Below are 21946 nucleotides of genomic sequence, written 5' to 3'. Positions count from 1 at the left end.
GATTAAAGGCCGATAGACCCCCAGGGCCAGATAGGCTGCATCCCAGAGTACTTAAGGAAGTAGCTCCGGAAATAGTGGATGCATTAGTAATAATTTTTCAAAACTCTTTAGATTCTGGAGTAGTTCCTGAGGATTGGCGAGTAGCAAACGTAACGCCACTTTTTAAGAAGGGAGGTAGAGATAAAACGGGGAATTACAGACCAGTCAGTCTAACATCGGTAGTGGGGAAACTGCTAGAGTCAGTTATTAAAGATGGGATAGCAGCACATTTGGAAAGTGGTGAAATCATTGGACAAAGTCAGCATGGATTTATGAAAGGTAAACCATGTCTGACGAATCTTATAGAATTTTTCGAGGATGTAACTAGTAGAGTGGATAGGGGGAGAACCAGTGGATGTGTTATATCTGGACTTTCAAGAATGCTTTCGACAAGGTCCCACATAAGAGATTTAGTATACAAACAAAGCACACAGTATTGGGGGTTCAGTATTGATGTGGATAGAGAACTGCCTGGCAAACAGGAAGCAAAGAGTAGGAGTAAACGGGTCCTTTTCACAATGGCAGGCAGTGACTAGTGGGGTACCGCAAGGCTCAGTACTGGGACCCCAGCTATTTACAATATATATTAATGATTTGGACGAGGGAATTGAATGCAACATCTCCAAGTTTGTGGATGACACGAAGCTGAGGGGCAGTGTTAGCTGTGAGGAGGATGCTAGGAGGCTGCAAGGTGACTTGGATAGGCTGGGTGAGTGGGCAAATGCATGGCAGATGCATTATAATGTGGATAAATGTGAGGTTATCCACTTTGGTGGCAAAAACAGGAAAGCAGTTTATTATCTGAATGGTGGCCGATTAGGAAAAGGGGAGATGCAACGAGACCTGGGTGTCATGGTACACCAGTCATTGAAAGTAAACATGAAGGTGCAGCAGGCAGTGAAGAAAGCGAATGGTATGTTAGCATTCATAGCAACAGGCTTTGAGTATAGGAGCAGGGAGGTTCTACTGCAGTTGTACAGTGTCTTGGTGAGACCACACCTGGAGTATTGCGTACAGTTTTGGTCTCCTAATCTGAGGAAAGACATTCTTGCCATAGAGGGAGTACAGAGAAGGTTCACCAGACTGATTCCTGGGAAGTCAGGACTTTCATATGAAGAAAGACTGGATAGACTCGGCTTGTGTTCGTTAAAATTTAGAAGATTGAGGGGGGATCTTATAGAAACTTACAAAATTCTTAAGGGGTTGGACAGGAGAGATGCAGGAAGATTGATCTCGATGTTGGGGAAGTCCAGAACAAGGGGTCACAGTTTAAGAATAAGGGGAAAATCTTTTAAGACCGAGATGAGAATTTTGTTTTTCACGCACAGGGTGGTGAATCTCTGGAATTCTCTGCCACAGAAGGTAGTTGAGGCCAGTTCATTGGCTGTATTTAAGAGGGAGTTAGATGTGGCCCTAGTGGCTAAAGGGATCAGGGGGTATGGAGAGAAGGCAGGTACAGGATACAGAGTTGGATGATCAGTCATGATCATATTGAATGGCGGTGCAGGCTCGAAGGGCCGAATGGCCTACTCCTGCACCTAATTTATATGGTTCTATATTTCTTGTCCATTGCGTGGTGTGAGAAGTGGTTGGTGATATCTTCTCAATAGACAATAGACTATAGGTGCAGGAGGAAGCCATTCGGCCTCTCCAGCCAGCACTGCCATTCAATGTGATCATGGCTGATCATCCCCAATCAGAACCAGTTCCTGCCTTCTCTCCATATCCCTTGACTCGGCTGTCTTTAGGAGCTCTGCCTAGCTCTCTTTTAAAAATATCCAGAGAACCAGCCTCCACCGCCCTCAGAAGCAGAGAATTCCACACTCACAATTCCTTGTGTGAAAAAGTGTTTCATCGTCTCCGTTCTAAATGGCTTACCCCTTATTCTTAAACTGTAGCCCCTGGGTCTGGACTCCCCCAACATCGGGAACTCTAGCCTGTCCAGAGGCAGGAAATTCTCCTTGGAATTTAAAGTTTTGAACCACCTCTATTACGGCACCGTCTGAGGAGGCATGTTATAATTTATTTCAGTTGATTTCTCATTGCTATCGCCATCCAGAGTTGATGTGGGGAGGATGTTTCCGCTGGTGGGACATTCTAGGACGTGAGGTTATAGCCACAAAATTATAGCCTAAGAATGTATTTAGTCTGAGGGTGGTGAAACTGTGGAAATCAATGCCACAGAAAGTTGTGGACGCCAAGTCCATGTATATTTTATAGGCAGAAATATATAGATTCTTAATTAGTACCAATGTCCTGGGAATTGGGTTAGGAGGGAGAGATAGACCAGCCATGATTGAATGGCGGAGATTGTGATCGGCCGAATGGCCTAATTCTGCTTCTACCACCTTATGGCATTGTTTGTCGCCGTTTGTGGCTTGATGCGCCGTGAGTAGTTCCTCGGTCTCTCCAGTCAGTAAGACTGAAACTAACTTCTGCATTGCAGTCCAGTTTCCGGAGAGGAACCCGCGGCAGCACTTGAACAGGTTCAGAATATCGTCCCCCCACAGATATCACCGCTGGCATTGGAGTCGACTCTGGGATTTGTTCAAGGCGGCGGCACATCAGAGCTCCCGGCGCGGTGCTTGTGTCAGTCCGGTGAGGGTCAGCGTCTGACTTCAGCGCTGACAGTGCAGGAGGGGGCTCCCAGCGAGACCGTTCATCCCATCGTCAACGCTGCAATCCCACTACAGCCGCAGACGGACGCTTCCTCGACCGGTGAGTGAATCAGATGCGTGTTCCCGAGAAACACATAAAAATAAATCTGCGGGATTCTTGTAAATAATATCCCTGGGGAAACTCTGTACGTCATCTGTTCATGTTCTGCTCCCTGTTCCTTCAGCACTTTGTGTTCTGCGCATTTACGGGGCTATCTATGTCATGCGTGTGTGTATCCAGCTCTGTGCATGTTGGAATTTAACTGCTGAATGGAGGGATTCGCCGCCACCACAGCACTGACCATGTTCCTTCCACTCAGTGCGCAGTAACTCCGCGTTGTGACAACATGATCAGAATTTGGCAATATAACTGGCTGAACATATCTCCACACAACCAGATACAACGGGGACTGCAGGCGTTTGCTTTTTACAGCTGTGAACAGCAGGGCTGGGATACCTGAGGATACATGTTGCAACATGTTTCATGTTGTTTTCGCCATCGAAATACGTTTCCGGATAGAACACACCCCTGCCTTGGTATCTACTCTTATCGCTTCACAGAACAAGTTGCTGGATGTGTCGGCATTGATTTACTTGAGCTGATGTATCTGGGAGCCCAGAGCTGCGGTGGTGTAGAGTTACAAGAGATTGAATCTTGCAGACATTGGTGGGCGAGTGTTTTACCTTTATTTACATAATTTTACACTCTTCAGAATTCTACACCATATGTAGAAAACAAACGTGGTGCTAAATTATACCCCGTCTCCCCGGAACCTCCGGCGTTCCAAAGATAACAATCCTACTCCGTTCCACCTCTCCCTGTATCTAATAACTCCTGATCTATGCATCATTCTGGAAACCTCCTTTGTACCCTCTAAAGCCTTCACATCATTCCCGTAATGGGGGGGGGGGGGGGGGGGGCAGAACCGCACACAATATTCCGAATGCGGCCTCACCAAATATTTGGAGGGGATTTAATTAACTAAAAAGGGTGTCGATACTAAATTATCAGAGTTTCACTGATTCTGGGCTCTCTCTGATATTGCACATTTTTTTCATTCCACTCTCTGTTTCAGGTCACTGGCGTTCCTGTGTCTCCAATCCCGGTGCAGTGATGAGTGCAAACTTGCAACTGGCCGCTCTGGGCCGGCCTTTCCAGTTGGGAATGCTGTACGACTGCCGTTCAGACGCTCTGATCCCAGGTACTGGAATGTCACCAGACGAATCAGTGATGGTTAATGTGGTGCCATACGTTTAGGTTACCTATTTGACCATAATAACTACAACTCTGATAAATTCAGTGCATTCTTGCGGTAGGATAAAGATGATTGGTAATTTAAGTCCCTGAACTGCAATAAGGAACATTTCAACATTATTACGAGTTGCTGCATTCCAAGGCAGGAACTTCACAGTGAATGGTACGGCCTTTGGGAGTGTTGTAGTACACAGGACTCTAGGAGTACATGTACATAGATACCTGAAAGGCTTTTGGTACATTGGCTTGCATCAGTAGTGTAAGGATGTTGGGGCATCGTGTTACAGTTATACAAGATATTGCCGAGGCCACATTTGGAATACTGTGTTCAATGTTGGTCACTGTGCCACAGGAATTGTACCATGAAGTTGGAAAGAGGGCAGCGGAGATTGCCAAAGACGTTGCCACGACACGAGGGCCTGAGCTGTAGGGAGGCATTGGGCTGGTTAGCACTATAGTCCCAGTGGGAGTCATTCAGGGCCAAACTGTTCCCATGACGGGGAAATGTAGATACAGCAATTCCAAAATACGCTGGATATCAAGGAATAATGAAGGTTGAAAATAGGAAAGTATGTAATAGTGTTTGACACCTTCAACAAGAGTGACGGAGAATTTCCCTCCAGAGCGTCTAAAAGGTAGTGAGAGGTGAACTTGAAAACGCAAAGTTGGTGAGGGTTTACAAAGGAGACAAGGTTAATGACAATCCCAAAGAATGTTCGGTTGAATGCGGTTGGATAATTAGGTTAATAATAGTGGCTATTACAACAAATACCATCATAGGGTTAAAACAAACATTAGAGGTCTGAAATTCAACCCTCTCAGCCGTATTCACCAATGAGAAGCATATTGCTGGGATAATCAGTTCTCCTGAAAGTGAAAACCGAGCCATGTTATCGTGAGAAGAATGACATGATGTGCATTAAAGTAGGTGGCTCGATAGGCCAGTTGATGTATCGGTGATGGCACTGGGAGATCAGGGAGGAGGCAACGGCGTCCCAGACAGAGATCACACACGAGGTGTCAGCCTCAGTGGATCAGGCAGCATCTTACAAGAGAGAATCCGGAAATGTTCCAGATCAGAAAATCCTCGTCACATTTAAGAACGAGGGGAAACAATTTAGTCGCAGAGAAAGTGTGAGCGGGATAGAAATGAAAAGGGGAATAACTCACCTTAGATTAGATTAGATTAGATTCAACTTTATAGTCATTGCACAAATACGAGTACAGGTAAAACGAAATGCAGTTTAGCATCTAATCAGAGTGCAAAGTAGTAAAAATACTGGTTAAAACAATATGTACAATGTGGATGAATTAAACTAGTACATAGGCAAATAAATATATACAGATAAAAGAGTATAAAAGCTATGTGAGTTCAGCAGGGTAATGGTATTTTGGAAGAAGCTGTTCCTCAGCCTGCTTGTAGGAGACCTGAGGCTCCTGTACCGCCTCCCTGATGGGAGCAGGGCAAATAGTCCATGGTTAGGGTGTGAGGGGTCCTTAATGATTTTCCCGGCCCGTCTCAGACACCGTTGGCGGTGGAAGGTCATCCATGGCAGGGAGTGGGGCACCGATGATGTGCTGAGCGGTTTTCACCAACCGTTGCAGTGCCTTCCTGTCAGCTGTGGTGCAGCTGCTGTACTATACCGTGAAGCAAGTGGTCAGGATGCTTTCAATGGTACAGCGGGAGATGTTGGACAGGATCTGGGGGGACAGGTGAACTTTCTTGAGCCTCCTCAGAAAGTAGAGGCGCTGCTGCGCCTTTTTGATCAGTTTGGTGGTATTGATAAGATGGCTGCAAAAAGTTAATGTAGGAGTTAATGCAGAGAATCTATCCAATGAGAAAAAAAACGAATAAGCATTACTCACTTTGATTAATTTGCACAATTTCCCTCATTTTTAGTTTTGATTGTTGTTTTATTCTGTAGGCGTCACATTGTGGGATTTACAGACGCTGCAGAGCAACCTTGATCGTCGTGACCAGCCCAGCACTGAGTTTCACATCATTGCATCAGACTCCATGGAAAGCAAATCCGCTGTCCTCAATGTGTCAGCATCACTGAAGGCGAGTTTCCTGGGTGGGTTAGTGAAGGTGAAAGGGTCGGCAAAATATCTCAGCAACACGAAGGAATCAAAGCAACAAGCACGAGTTACCCTTCAGTACAAAGCAACAACCAGGTTTGAACAACTGACGATGAGTCACTTAGGGAGACAGAATATTACCTACCCGAGTGTGTTTGATGAGGGCTCAGCCACCCATGTCATTACAGCAGTGCTGTATGGGGCCCAGGCCTTCTTTGTGTTTGATCAAATGGCTTCATCAGCAGAGAAGATGCAGGATATTCAGGGTAACATGGAGGCAACGATTAAACTTCTTCCTCAGATTGCGATTGAGGGCGAGGCCTCCCTAGAAATGACAGAAGAACAAAAGTCACATGCCGAGGAATTTAGCTGCAAATTTCATGGGGATTTCTCACTGAAGAACAATCCCACCACATTCAAAGAAGCCATCAATATCTACGCAACACTTCCAAACCTCCTGGGTCCAGATGGAGAGCATTCAGTGCCCATCACAGTCTGGCTCTATCCTCTCAATAAACTTGACTCAAAAGCTGCCCAGCTGGTGAGGGAGATCAGCGTGGGACTGGTCAATCGCTGCCAGGATGTCCTAGAACAGCTCAATGAGGCCGTGATGAGGTGCAATGATCTGATGAAAGACAGTGTCGCAGATCAGTTTCCCGAGATTATAAATATTATACATCGATTCCAAAAGATGTGTCTGGAGTACAAATTAGTTTTCCAGGGGACTTTATGTAAAGTTTTACCGTCCATTCGGGGCGGTGGGAAGGAGGAAGTGTTGCTGGCGGACATACTGAAGAACAGGGAGCAGTCACCATTCAATGACCAGGCACTGACCACATGGCTGGATGACAAGGCACGGGAGATGAGGGTTGTGCAACTTTACCTCAGAATATTGAAAGACATACCAGTTGTGAAATCACAGATTGAGATACATGAAATGTTTATGGATTTAGCAACAGTTTACGTGGTCTGCTTTACATTTACAACATTACATCATGAGGATCTCTACCTGTCAGAGGCAAACAACTACCTCCAATCTCTCACAGCTCAGAAAATGGAGACACAACCTCCTGCTGATGGAGCCTGTACACAACGACAAAGTGACTCCTGGCTTAACTTGTCATCTGTGTCCCGGAAGATGAGGGAGCTATCAAGATCATTCCTGGAATTTGCCACCGCCAATATAGCAGATGGGAAAATAAAATTTGCTGTTGTATCTGTGCGGGATGACAGCAACATAGGAGCGTCAATTTACCTGTATGATGGAGGATGTCTGGAGAACCGGTGCTTTGTTCCTCCGTCACAGCCCGAGATACCCACGTCTAGTAGAACGACACATGACAGTGTGACTCTGCAGTTACAGCCACCAACATTTGGTGCCGGTGAGATTGTGGGCTACAAGGTAGAGTACCGAGGTAGCCAGCAGGAAGAATGGACAATTCTGGATACACCTGATCAATGCCACTCCTTCACAATACCTGGGTTAGAGCCACACCAGGAGTATCACTTCCGATACAGAGCAGTGACCAAGGTAGGGGTCAGCAAGGCCAGTGAGAGCTACAGGGACATCACCCGACCAGCAAGTCCACCTGGTAAACCAGTCTTCCAGGATTGTTCATCCAGCCCAACACTGCACTGGGACAGACCAGGTCAGATTGGAGCTGATGTTAATATATTTTGGTACAGAATTGAATATAGAGAAGAACCGTCAGTTAATTTCAACATGAACGATGGATTATGGGAGGAAGTTAAGACAACAGGCGGACAATGTCACTTTCGTTTAGAGGGACTAAAACCCACGGCCGTCTACCGAGTCCGAGTGTCTGCTGACTGTGGAGAAACAGGGTCTAGTGAAGCAAGTGAGGAGGTTTCAATAAAAATAGGAAACACACCAATCACAATAACCCGGAAACATCGCACAGACACACAATTAATATCCAAAGGAAACCCTTCCATTTACAAGCTCAAACTACAGGAGGAGGTAGCTGATAAAAGCAAACAGCTTGTGAAATGCTCCTTCGGAAAACCCACCTCAAGCTACACAATGAAGACAATTATGGTTCTGGGAGCAACTGGCACAGGAAAGACAACCCTCATCAATGGGATGATCAACTACATCTTGGGCGTGGAATGGGGAGACAACTTCAGATACATGTTAATACAGGAAGAGACAGGAAAATCCCAGGCTGAGAGTCAGACATCCTCCATCACTGCCTACATGCTCCACCATCAGGTAGGATTTAACATTGATTACTCTCTGACGATCATTGACACGCCAGGATTCTGTACCAGGGGCATCAGCCGGGATCAACAGATCACTGAGCAAATCCGCGAGTTCTTCTCTTCTCCACAGGGTGTTGATCAGATTGACGCAGTGTGTTTTGTTGTTCAAGCCTCCCTGGCTCGCCTCACTTACACACAGAAATATGTCTTTGATTCGATTCTTTCTATGTTCGGCAAAGATATTGCAGAAAACATTCATATTATGGTGACGTTCGCAGACGGACAGCCTCCCCCCGTCCTGGATATCCTGCAATCAGCTGAGGTACCGTGTCCCAAAGACACAGCGGGTCTGCCAGTACACTTCAAGTTTAACAATTCAGCCATTTTTGCCCAGCGTCCAACCTCTGTAAACTATGGCTACGAGTGCAGATCCCATGACAGCGGCATAGGGGGAGGGAACGATGATAACTTTGATGCAATGTTTTGGAAGATGGGAGCAAACAGTATGAAGAAATTCTTCACAGCTCTGAACACAATGGAAACCAAAAGTTTGAGTTTAACGAGAGAGGTTCTGAAGGAACGTAAGCAGTTTGAAGTTACAGTGGAGGGGTTGCAGATTCAGATCCGAGTTGTTCTCGCCAAAAGGGAAGAACTCAGGATAACACAACAAGTTCTGAACCAACACCAGACCGAGCTGGATGCAAAGATGACCCAGCAGAATGTTATGGAATCACTTGAGCGGGAGATTGATGAGGTGGAGAACACAGTTCTGCTGCTGGCTGATCAATTATCCGGCAGCATTAGACGACTTGAAGAAATAGCTCTGAGCACAAACCCATTATACACCCCAGATTACATTGACCTCATGATTCAGTCTGAGACAGAAGAGGCGAAGCCCAGGTTCATGGAGCAATTTCAGACACTGAGAGAAATAAAGGAATGGGCAGAGTTAATACAAAAGGTAGAAAATAATTAGAATCTGTTACCAGGGAGGTGAAAGGGAGGTCCAATGGTTGCGAAACGTGCTGCAAATGTTTCTAATATGATAAATTGGTTCACTCTCAATAAGTAGATGATAACCATTCCAACTGTTCCCAATAGAGGGAGCAAATGTTTCACTCAGCCCAGAAATAATCCATTTTTCTAATTCCCCCTCCTTCTCCTGCCTCACCTTCCCACAGCCTTTCACACCACACCTTGCTTCCTGAATGCTGCCCCACCCTCACCCGCTAGTTGCCAACCCCCTCGCCCGTGGTTTGCCACTACCAGGAGCTACCTGGAGTAGCTTCTCATCCAAGTACCACGTCAGTACTTCAGGAGAGCCTGAAGAATCTATCCACAACTGTTCCCGTTCCACGTCCATGTTCCCGCACGGAAAGCTCACCTAAATCACGGCGCCCATTTATTCACGAGACAAGCAATCCCCAGCACCAGTTCCTAACCTTCTTCCCAAACCCCATTCTGTCCGTGAGATCAGCCGGCACATTTTACACCCGGTGCCGGAGGAGGGGAAGCTTTCTGCCAGATCTGTGTCTCTCCCTGGTCACTCATTCGTGCTATTGAGGGGGTGCAGCGTAGGTTTACAAGGTTAATTCCCGGGATGGCGGGACTGTCATATGCTGAGAGAATGGAGCAGCTGGGCTTGTACACTCTGGAGATTAGAAGGATGAGAGGGTATCTCATTGAAACTTATAAGATTGTTAAGGGTTTGGACACACTAGAGGCAGGAAACAAGTTCCTGGTGTTGTGGGAGTCCAGAACAAGGGGCCACAGTTTCAGAATAAGGGGTAGGCCATTTAGAACGTAGACGAGGAAACACTTTTTCTCACAGAGAGTGGTGAGTCTGTGGAATTCTCTGCCTCAGTGGAGGCAGGTTCTCTGGATGTTCAAGAGAGAGCTAGATAGGGCTCTTAAAGATAGCGGAGTCAGGGGATAGGGGGAGAAGGCAGGAACTTGATATTAATTGGGGATGATCAGCCATGATCACATTGAATGCGATGCTGGTTCGAAGGGCCGAATGGCCTACTTCTGCACCTATTGTCTATTGTCTATTCCCGGGCCCGTTGAGAAGTGGGGCCCATCAAGAGCCTGAGAAGGACTATTAATGTGGAGCAGCACACCAGAGAACTCCTTCCTTCACACTCCATGTGTTGATACTCAGGGATCATCACCTTCCATGTCCTGGGCACCGTCACCAGATGGACGAAGGACCTTCTCTATGAAGAACCAGCCTCAGGACAGAGCTAACCAGATGCCTCCAACAGCACCCAATATCATCTGCAAGAGTGGCCTTAAGGCACCAGACATCAGTGTAGAGCTGGGAGGCAGCTGCTCAGTATCGCCGTCATTGGAATGTGATCCAGAGCAGATTCCATGGTGTTGTTTACAGGGACCTGGGGACCTGGTTAAAGGCAAATATTTGTTGGGTGAGCTAGACTGCCTTCCACAGACACGATGGACTGAATGGCCTTCTCCCGTGCTGTGGCTATCCCAGATTGCACCACATCCTTTCTTGTGTTTTGAGTCCAACTTCAACTTGACGTGAGCTTCCGGTTCCATGATGATTATATTACCGAGATCTTGTTCTACCTTCGGGACCGGGGATAAAAGCATCTGTGAAATTCAGGTCATGGGTAACGTGGAAGGATGGGGAAGGATATCTGAGCCCCCTTGTGTACATACTCAGAGTCCCTCTTACACTCAGGGACAGGATACAAGCTTATTTCCCCACTGCCTGATGCACACCCTCCCCAACGATTTGCCAGCAACTGAGGCAGAGTTTCTGTGTCCCAGCTGGAAACAGGAACGAGTCACCACATTGATTCCTTCCTGCCCTGCTGTGGCATATGCCTAGCCTGTATCTCCAGCCTATCGGGATGGAGTTCCTCCTAGTCCCGATGGCACTTTATACATTTCTGGCCTGTTAGTCCTCCCAAATCAGATCACTTTACTCATATCGGCAGTGACTCCACCTGCCATCCCCCTGTCCATCTCACCAAATGAATAATATATCAAATAGTCTAAGACTAGACTGATCATGACTGATATCAATTTGCATGTCATCTTAAATCTCCACTGGGTGGGACCAGCAATGCTTCCCTCGCCAACAGTCTGTCTGTCCCTTCCTTCTTTGCTGTTTAATAGTATGTGTTAAATGTATGTTTTTGTGTTCTTTAGCTTGTTTTATTTGGGGGATGGGGCGGGTTTGGGGGAAACTTTTTTTCATCTCTTACTTCGACAGAGATGCATTTATTTCCGTATCGTATCTCCGTCCGCACTGCGGCCTAACATCGAGGAGTTGGCGGCCTTTGGTGGAGATCGATAGGGAGCTCCAACCGCGCGGGTGCCTGCGGACATACCATCACGGAGCTCGACATCCCTATCGGGGATAGACTTTGGAGCTCCAAACGGGGGAGCCTGCGGACTTTAACATCATGGAGCTCGCGGTCTCTGGCTAGAGACCGACTTCGGGAGCTCCAAGCCGCAGCAGCTTCGACCGCCCCGACATGGGAGCTTCGACCGCCCCGACCGCGGATGGTTCGACTGCCCCGACAGCGGGAGAATAACTTTAGAGGAAGAAGATTAGACTTTATTGCCTTCCATCACAGTGACGAATTTGGGAAATCCGCTGTGGTGAATGTTTATCTAACCTTTTACATAGTTGTGTGTATTGTTGCTTTCTTTTAGTATGGCTGTATGGTAAATAGAATTTCACTGGACCTTAATTTGTACATCAAGTCAAGTCAAGTCAAGTTTATTTGTCACATACACGTACGAGATGTGCAGTGAAATGAAAGTGGCAATGCTCGCGGATTTTTTGTGCAAAAGACAAACAACAAAACAACCAAACAAATTATAAACACAATCATAAAACACATATTCTTGTACATAATAAATAATAGAAGGAAAAACGTTCTGTAGAGTTATTCCCTGGTGAGATAGGCGTTTACAGTCCGAATTGCCTCTGGGAAGAAACTCCTTCTCAACCTCTCCGTTCTCACCGCATGGCAACGGAGGCGTTTGCCTGACCGTAGCAGCTGGAACATGTGACAATAACTCACCTTGAAACCATGAACTTACTAATCAGACGTGCATTGAGATAAAAATCATTCATCTTTTCAACAGTCAGACCCCATCACCATCCTGTGGCACAAATTGGTCATGGTCATCTGATCATAAAACTATATCCCCCATATCAGGTTCTGACTGTTACTGCCAAGCCCATTGTGGATCCAATTTCCTCTAGATCCTATGAGCTCAAACATCTGTGACAATTTTCCCTTATATACCCTGCCAAAGACTACAATACCCTCAATGCCCTCGCCAATACATTTTATTGCCTCTTCTAAAATAATAACCAGATTGATCAAATAGGATCTCTTCTTAACAAAGTTATTCTGTCTGTGCAAGAGCACATCAACCCTGTTCCACAGCTTTTCTTCTCCACTGTGACTGATAGTAGATTCGGTGCTGTAATTACCTGGTTTATTCCCACTGACTCCTTGAGTAAAGAGAACACATTTCCACACCAGCCTTCTTGCACTTTACTCATAGACAATGAACAGCAGGAATCCCTACACGGCTCAAAGCAATCTCACCCCCTTCCTCTCACAGCAGCTTTGGGTATATCCATCTTCCATCCCTCCAAGATATCTAACATTTCTTTCTCAATGATAACATGTTCTAAGATTCACCAACTGCAATGTCGTTCTCTTCAGTGAATACAGAGCAGAAGTATACATTTCAGACTTCATCTACATGCTATGTGTACACAGAGAGATTGGTACCCACTTGGTCCTATCGTTTCGCTGTGTACACATACAATACTTAGGTCTCATTCTTAATCATGTCTGCCAGTGATACTTTGTGCTATTTGTTTTGTCAGCATTTTTCACTTATTGCTCTAAACGTCTAATTCTCATTTTTTATTCCATCTTCTCTCTTTTGTTCATTTCTTGATAACTTTTGTCTTCCAATAGCAATAGGATAAATGTCTAACATTGATAGTATGAAAAAAGAGGTACAACATCTGAAACAAACATTAATCTCTTGGAAGGCACAAAGAACTGCAGATGCTGGAATCTGTTTAGGTCCAAAGTGCCCGAGTAATTCAGCGGGTCAGGCAGCATCTCAGGAAAACACGGAGACGACATTTCAGTTCAGCTCCCTTCTTAAAAGCAATGTCGTTGGGGAGAGTGGGGGGGGGACACTTGAAAGACTTTGTCCCGCTCCATTCCTTCACCAGCTTTGCCCCTCCTATTATGAAACGTCACCTATCCGTGTAGATGCTGCTTGACCTGCTGAGTAACTCCAGCAGTTATTGTTCGACTCATTATCCTTTCAAACATAATGTGTGAATGTACAATTGACCATTGATCCTATTATATGATGTTGTTGCTACTGCATATTCGGGCATGTATACCTGGTAGACATTGCATTGTAATCAATAGGTGGCTTGTTGCAAATAAGCTTTTTAATGAAGAATTGTAGATGCGCTGGGTTTGATTAATGAACCGTGTGTGCAAACTTTGATGATTTTTTGGGAAATCAGGTTCTTGCTCTGGGAGAAAGGAGTAGGCTAATGGGAAGAGATAAATGAAGATGAATGAACACACCCTGTCGAGTATTGATCAGGATATCTGAAAACTGGGAGGCAGCACAAAGTGACTGTATCAATCAAAGAATAGCAGTAAGGGAAAAGTGACGATGGGACGGAAACAGAAAGAGTGATAATAGAGGAGACATATTGAAGGTGAAATGTAGAAGGGTAAGCGGTTAGACAGAGGAGGAATAGAGGGAAATGTGTCAGAGAGAAAAATAATGAGAAAAAGACCTCGAAACCACAGGCGTCAGAGCATGGGGGCAACATTAGGGAAAGAGGGAGGTGTTGGTGAGGGGGAAAGATGATGGAGAGAGTCGACAAGAGGGTTAGGGCTCACTAAGGAGGCAGATAGGTGACACAGTGGGGCAATGGGAGAGGTGACACAGTGGGGCAATGGGAGAGGTGACACAGTGGGGCAATGGGAGAGGTGACACAGTGGGGCAATGGGAGAGGTGACACAGTGGGGCAATGGGAGAGGTGACACAGTGGGGCAATGGGAGAGGTGATACAGTGGGGCACATGGGAGAGGTGACACAGTGGGGCAATGGGAGAGGTGATACCAATGGGTGGGGACAATGGGAGAGGTGACACAGTGGGGCAATGGGAGAGGTGATACCGTGGGGCCAATGGGAGAGGTGACACAGTGGGGCAATGGGAGAGGTGACAGTGGGGCAATGGGAGAGAGGACACACAGCGGGGCAATGGGAGAGGTGACACAGTGGGGCAATGGGAGAGGTGACACAGTGGGGCAATGGGAGAGGTGACACAGTGGGGCAATGGGAGAGGTGACACAGTGGGGCAATGGGAGAGGTGTCCGATGGAGTCAAAAGCGGGAAACAGAAGATGTAGTATAGACCCGAACTACACATTTCTTCCAGAACCAAGTAATCTCTTCCCCTGATTTACTTTGTAGATGTTCAGTAATCAAATAATAAATGATTCATAAAATGAAATAAAATGCTTGACGCTCTCAATACCAGTGTCTGGTTGTTGATTCCTATCCACTAGCAAAATAAATCATTTGATTTCTCTAAAATAATACGTTACATGGACATTATGGTGGACATAGCTGTAATTAAGCAGCCAGTTATAACAATCTCCAGAAGAAACAGTGTTGTGAAATAGGCAGGTGAAAACAGGGATAATAGGATTCAAAGACGGGCAAAGGGTCAGTGGGGGGTCATGATGATATTACTGATAAAGAACCAGGTGGAGAGATGCAGAGGGTCGTTGGAGAATACTCGTCCCTCAGGTACCCGGTTCTTACTCATGTGTGGATAAGGGCGAGGATAACACAGAATGTGTGCACACTGTCCATGACACATGCGACCATTCAAGTACAGGGTGAAAAGAGTAATGCAGTAGCGACAGAGGGTGGCATGATCGATGGAACGGACGCTGCTGCTCTCTGCAGCAGAGACAGGTAGCAACTGCACGATGTGGAAAAAAAAGGAATGACAGATGATGGAATCATGAGCACAACACAACGTGCTGAAGTAACTCAACGGGTCAGGCAGCATCCATAGAAGAATGCTGACCCCAAACGTTGCCCATCCATGTTCTCCAGACCGGCTGCCTGACCCGCTGAGTTACTCCAGCTCTGTGTGTTTTATTTAAGGTAAACTCTTCTGGGATAGAGAAGAACTTGGAATAAGAAGGAAATAATCAACTCGTTATGTCCACGTGAACACTAAAGGCCAGGAAGAGTGTTCCACTGAGGGATTGAGAATAATTTAAGGCAAAATTAGAAAGCAAAACCTCCAATTTGATAGCCCCTGGGTTTTCACCAGAGCCAATTGCAAATTGTTAGAGCATTGAATTTAAGGCTGGGTAAATAAACATGTAGCACAAAGTAGACGTTGTGGAACTTCTGGATATTAAAGGCATTATGTGGAACGCCTGGATATTAAAGGCAGCCATGATCTGGGTGAACAGGGTAGGGTCGACTCCAATGACTAACAGTTTATAGAGTAGAAGGAAGGAACTGCAGGTGCTGGTCTACATAAAAAGACACAAAGTGCTGGAGTAATTTAGTGGGTCAGGCAGTATCTCTTCCATTTCTACCAACTGCACCCCTTGTGGTTCGTTCATCCAGCTGTAGGAGATACAATATTTGTCTTTTTAACCTCTTCCTTCCCCACAATCCGGGGACCCAAGCAGTCATTGCAAGTGAAGCAACAATTCACTTTTGCACCTTCCGGTTTAGTACATTTTGGCGTTCACCACGTAGTTTTCTCTACGAAATTGTGCAAAATAAGCGTGCGCTTATATCCATGATGCGTAAAGGCGGGCCGACTGCGTATGGGCCCTGATGACAGTTACATCGGGAGCTGACCTGGTTGCTACACAGACCTTTCTGTCCTAGGTCACCTGCATTGTCAGAGTGAGGCTAATTGTAAATTGGACGAACAGCATTTCATATTCCGCTTGGACAGCTTACAGCCCAGTAGTATGAATATTGATTTCTCTAACTTCAGGTAGCCCCGGCATTCCCTCTCTCTCTCCATCCCTCCCCCACCCAAGCCGCACCAGCTTCTCGTTTTCACTCAACAAACAGCCACCAGTGGCCAGTTTCCTTTATCATCGTTACTTTTTTGCATATCTTTCATTCATTGTTCCTCACCTCTCCACATCACCGTCTATATCTCTCTTTTCCCTAATCCCTAACCAGTCTGAAGAAGGGTCTCGACTCGAAACGTCACTGATTCCTTCTCTCCAGAGATGCTGCCTGTCCCACTGAGCTACTCCAGCTTTTTGTGTCCATCTTCGGTTTAAACCAGCATCTGCAGTTCCCTCTCACACATATATTCTGCTTCCAGTTCAAGGCCAAAAGAGGTGAGAGAAAGAAAAGTCCTCAGAAGAGTCAGGCAAAACAGTATAGTATTTACAGAGTACTCTGGTCCACTGAATGCAGAATAATGGCCAACGCTAATGTGTCTGGGCCTATTTGAGATGCATTTATCAACATTGAGAGTGCGTTTTTTATTCTCTGGGCCACTGGTTCTACCCTGCTTGTAGTACTGCTATCTAACCAAGTGATGGCAGTGTGGTGCGGTTTCAGAGTGTGGACCTGCAGCTGGCTCTGACTGTGGAGACTGCAGATGCTGGAATCCAGAGCAAAGGTTAAACTGCTGGAAGAATTCTGTGGGTCAGGCAGCATCTGTGGAAGCAGAAGAATGGTCGATGTTTCGAGTTGAGACGCTGCGTTTCAATGGCACTTCTGGGTGCAGCATAACACGATCTGAACACTTACTAAGAAGGAACTGCAGATGCTGGAAAAACCGATTGTAGACAAAAAATGCTGGAGAAACTGAGCGGGTGAGGCAGCATCTATGGAGAGAACGAATAGGTGATGTTTCGGGTCGAGACTCTTCTTCAGTCTGATGTGGGGTGGGGGGTCGGGAAGAAGAAAGGAAGAGGCGGAGACTTTGGGCTGTGGGAGAGCTGGGAAGGGGAGGGGGAAAGAGGGAGAAAGTGAGGACTACCTGAAATTGGAGAAGTCAATGTTCATACTGCTGGGGTGTAAACTACGGAGATTACACCGCAGGGTCGAGACCCTTCTTCTGGGGAGAGTGAGATACATAGGTAAGGAAGTGTAAGGTGTGAAAACAGGACAAAGGGAATAGAGATGAAGGAACATATAGAATAGATCATTGTTTGTTGGGAGAAGGTAACAACAAAGCAAACAGAGATAAAATATAGTCGGAGACAGCAAGACAACTGGGAAGGGGGTGGATGGAGAGTGAGGGAAATCAATGGTTACTTTAAACATAGAAACATAGAAAATAGGGGCAGCCCTTCGAGCCTGCACCGCCATTCAATATGATCATGGCTGATCATTCAACTCAGTATCCCATCCCTGCCTTCTCTCCATACCCCCTGATCCCTTTAGCCACAAGGGCCACATCTAACTCCCTCTTAAATATAGCCAATGAACTGGCCTCAACTATCTTCTGTGGCAGAGAATTCCACAGATTCACCACTCTCTGTGTAAAAAATGATTTTCTCATCTTGGTCCTAAAAGACTTCCCTCTTATCCTTAAACTGTGACCCCTTGTTCTGGACTTCCCCTACATCGGGAATAATCTTCCTGCATCTAGCCTGTCCAACCCCTTAAGAATTTTGTAAGTTTCTATAAGATCCCCCCACAATCTTCTAAATTCTAGCGTGTACAAGCCGAGTCTATCCAGACTTTCTTCATATGAAAGTCCTGCCATCCCAGGAATCAGTCTGCTGAACCTTCTCTGTACTCCCTCTATGGCAAGAATGTTTTTTCCTCAGATTAGGAGACCAAAACTGGACGCAATACTCCAAGTGTGGTCTCACCAAGACACTGTACAACTGCAAGAGAACCTCCCTGCTCTTATACTCAAATCCTTTTGCTATGAATGCTAACATACCATTTGCTTTTTTCACTGCCTGCTGCACCTGCATTCCTATTTTCAATGACTTGTGTACCATGACACCCAGGTCTCGTTGCATCTCCCCTTTTCCTAATCGGCCACCATTCAGATAATAGTCTACTTTCCTGTTTTTGCCACCAAAGTGGATAAACTCACATTTATCCACATTATACTGATTCTGCCATGCATTTGCCCACTCACCCAACCTATCCAAGTCACCTTGCAGCCTCCTAGCATCCTCCTCAGAGCTAACACTGCCCCCCAGCTTCATGTCATCCGTAAACTTGGAGATGTTGCTTTCAATTCACTCATCCAGATCATTAATATATATTGTAAATAGCTGGGGTCCCAGCACTGAGCCTTGCGGTACCCCACTAGTCACTGCCTGGCATTGTGAAAATAACCCGTTTACTCCTACTCTTTGCTTTCTGTCTGCCAGCCAGTTCTCTATCCACATCAATACTGAACCACCAATACTGTGTGCTTTAAGTTTGTATACTAATCTCTTATGTGGGACCTTGTCGAAAGCCTTCTGAAAGACCAGATATAACACATCCACTGGTTCTCCCTTATCCACTCTACTAGTTACATCCTCGAAAAATCCTATAAGATTCGTCAGACATGATTTACCTTTCATAAATCCATGCTGACTTTGTCCAATGAATTCACCACTTTCCAAATGTGCTGCTATCCCATCTTTAATAACTGACCCCAGAATTTTACCCACCACCGATGTTAGACTAACTGGTCTGTAATTCCCCGTTTTCTCTCTCCCTCTCTTTTTAAAAAGTGGGGTTACATTAGCTACCATCCAGTCCTCAGGAACTACTCCAGAATCTAAAGAGTTTTGAGGAATTATCACTAATGCATCCACTATTTCTGCGGCTACTTCCTTAAGTACTCTGGGATGCAACGTATCTGGCCCTGGGGATTTATCATCCTTTAATCCATTCAATTTACCTAACACCACTCCCCGGCTAACCTGGATTTCACTCAGTTCCAAGCGTTAGCAAAGTTTTAGCGTTTTTTGCCCCTTAGTGTTTTGCAGCTCTACCCATATCGATTCCACATCCTCCAAGCTAATATCCTTCCTTTCTATTGCGTTAATCTCCTCTCTAACCAGCAACGCTACCCCGTCTCCTTTTCCTTTCTGTCGATCCCTCCTGAATATTGAATATCCCTGGATGTTTAGCTCCCAGCCTTGGTCACCCTGGAGCCATGTCTCCGTGATCCCAACTATATCATATTCATTAATAACTATCTGCACATTTAACTCATCCACCTTATTACGAATGCTCCTTGCATTGAGACACAAAGCCTTCAGGCTTGGTTTTACAACACTCTTACCCCTTATACAATTATGTTGAAAAGTGGCCCTTTTTGATTTTTGCCCTGTATTTGTCTGCCTGCCACTTTTACTTTTCACCTTGCTACCTATTGCTTTTACCCTCGTTTTACATCCCTCTGCCTCTCTGCCCTTGCCCCATCCCCCTGCCACATTAGTTTAAATCCTCCCCGACAGCACTAGCAAACGCTCCCCCAAGGACATGGGTTCCATTCCATCCCAGGTGGAGTGGAGAAGTCCAATATTCATACCACTGGGGTGAAAGCTGCCCAAGCGAAATATGAGGCGCTGTTCCACCAATTAGCGCTGGGCCTTACTCTGTCAGTGGAGGAGGCCTAGTACAGAAAGGTCAGTGTGGGAATGGAAAGGGGAGTTAAAGTGTTTTGCCACCCCATGGAGTTCTTTTCCTCCATTAATATACTAAAGAATTGCTTCCATATTTAATTAACGTCTCTTTAAAAGGCTTGCATAAACGTAACAATGTCCACATCCCATGGGAACTCCACCATTTTCATCTCACTGTTTGCAGTAAGTTTCCCAATCACACCCAGCAACTCTCAAAGGGCTGGATAGGGAATAACGAGGAGAATGGGGTTAGGAGGGAGAGATAGATCAGCCATGATTAAATGGTGGAGTTAACTTGATGGGCTGAATGGCCGAATTCTGCTCCCAACATTTCTGACTTGATGACCACCCATTGCACCCGTTCCTCTCACACAGACCTCTCCCAATATAATAATAGTCCGTCACATTTCACGCCGTCCCACCGGAAGGTTGCTTCCCGACGGTCTGTACCTGAGAACCGGCCTGGCTCACTGTCGCGGCAACGAGAACCATCCCGGAGAGGTTGCCGTTGAGCGCGGTCTCCGAGATAGTTCTACTGAACGCAGCGGGAAGCAGTGCAGGTGGAGAGGGCCATTGGAGGCCCCACAGCAGCCCGGGGGCTCGGCTGTATCCCAGCCGCTGGCCCGGCTCGCCGGGAGAGAGGAGGCCGCCAAGCTCGCCCCGTGGATCGGGAACCGGAGATGGGATGGAGGGGGATGGTGACGGCGGCGGATGCTGGACAAAGGGCCCAGTGAGAGGAACCGTGTGGGGTGTTACTTACCGTGAACGCGTGATCAGCTGCGGGAGGTGCCCTCCCCCGGGGAAGGAGGGGTGAAGAGGGCCGGGCGGGGAGAGGGGTACAGACGGCGGTTGCAACGGGCTCTTTGTGTCCAGCTTCAGTTGGGACTGGGAAATGACGACAGAATTGGCACCTCTTGCACATGGACTCAGTGGGCTGTTCTGTACATACTGTACTGACCGTGGTAATTGTGCTCATCAGGAGAGATCTTCAGAGATATCCACGCCCAGGAATTTGAAGCTCTTGACCTTTCCACCATCGACCAGTTGATATAAACTGGACTGTGGGTCCCCATCCTACCCTTTCTGAAGTCCACAATTAGTTCCTTGGTTTTGCTGGTGTTGAGAGCCAGGTTATTGTGTTGGCACCATTTGGTCAATCGGTCCATCTCACTTCTATACACATTTCCACACACATTAACAATGATATGTTAATTGCTGCCACTATCACCACGCCCAGGTCGTGTACTCAATAGACAATAGACAATAGGTGCAGGAGTAGTCCATTCGGCCCTTCGAGCCAGCACCACCATTCAATGTGATCATGGCTGATCATCCACAATCTGTACCCCGTTCCTGCCTTCTCCCCATATCCTCTGACTCCGCTATTTTTAAGAGCCCTATATAGTTCTCTCTTGAAAGTATCCAGAGAACCGGCCGCCACCAACCTCTGAAGGGATCAGCACCGATGTTAATTCCACGCCCTGCGCTGGGGATCACGACACTCCGAGGAGGCCTCTAGCTCCATTGATGGAAGGCTGCAGAGCCCGGAGACTGTGATCCGAAAATTGATCCCATCTCCGGGAAGGTAAGAGCTTGAAAAAAAGGTTCTCCCCATCCCCTCCCCCCTCCCTCCATGTAAATCTAACAGAAGAACATTGAAACAAACTTTTAACAAACTAAAAAATAAGAAAAGGAAAGGAAAAACTGTTAGTTGGCAGGGCGGCCATCTCCCCGGCGCCACTGGTGGTCTCTTGGACATCCTACAGAGATTCTTCCATAGTTTTTGATTTTGTATGTATTATTTATTCTAAATAAAGTTTAGTTTTGGAAGACAAAACATACGCTAATATTGGTCAAATGATGACACTGAGAAGTGGTCATTTCAAGAAGATGTCCGAGTAAATCTGTGACCCACTTCACGTACACACATATAATTTGCTTCATGTACAATTGCTTGTTCATGCTTGTCAATCTGTAGTTTCCTGTTCTGCAGAGCTG

General features: G+C 46.3%; 1 protein-coding gene across 1 annotated transcript in view; it reads left to right on the top strand.

Moving 5' to 3' along the window:
- The first annotated feature begins 2487 nt into the window (after window positions 1-2487).
- Window positions 2488-21946, top strand: part of LOC129693447 (uncharacterized) — a 31678-nt gene continuing 12219 nt past the window's right edge. The window contains exons 1-4 of the mRNA XM_055630263.1: window positions 2488-2757; window positions 3773-3898; window positions 5877-9214; window positions 10415-10679. Coding sequence (XP_055486238.1) covers window positions 3811-3898; window positions 5877-9214; window positions 10415-10679 — 3691 coding nt within the window. The 5' untranslated portion in view covers window positions 2488-2757; window positions 3773-3810. The remainder of the gene's footprint in view (window positions 2758-3772; window positions 3899-5876; window positions 9215-10414; window positions 10680-21946) is intronic.

Source organism: Leucoraja erinacea, unplaced genomic scaffold (assembly GCF_028641065.1).
Source record: "Leucoraja erinacea ecotype New England unplaced genomic scaffold, Leri_hhj_1 Leri_296S, whole genome shotgun sequence".
Taxonomy (NCBI): Eukaryota; Metazoa; Chordata; class Chondrichthyes; order Rajiformes; family Rajidae; genus Leucoraja; species Leucoraja erinaceus.
Note: the sequence above shows the minus strand (reverse complement) of the source record. Positions and strands in the feature narration are given on the sequence as shown.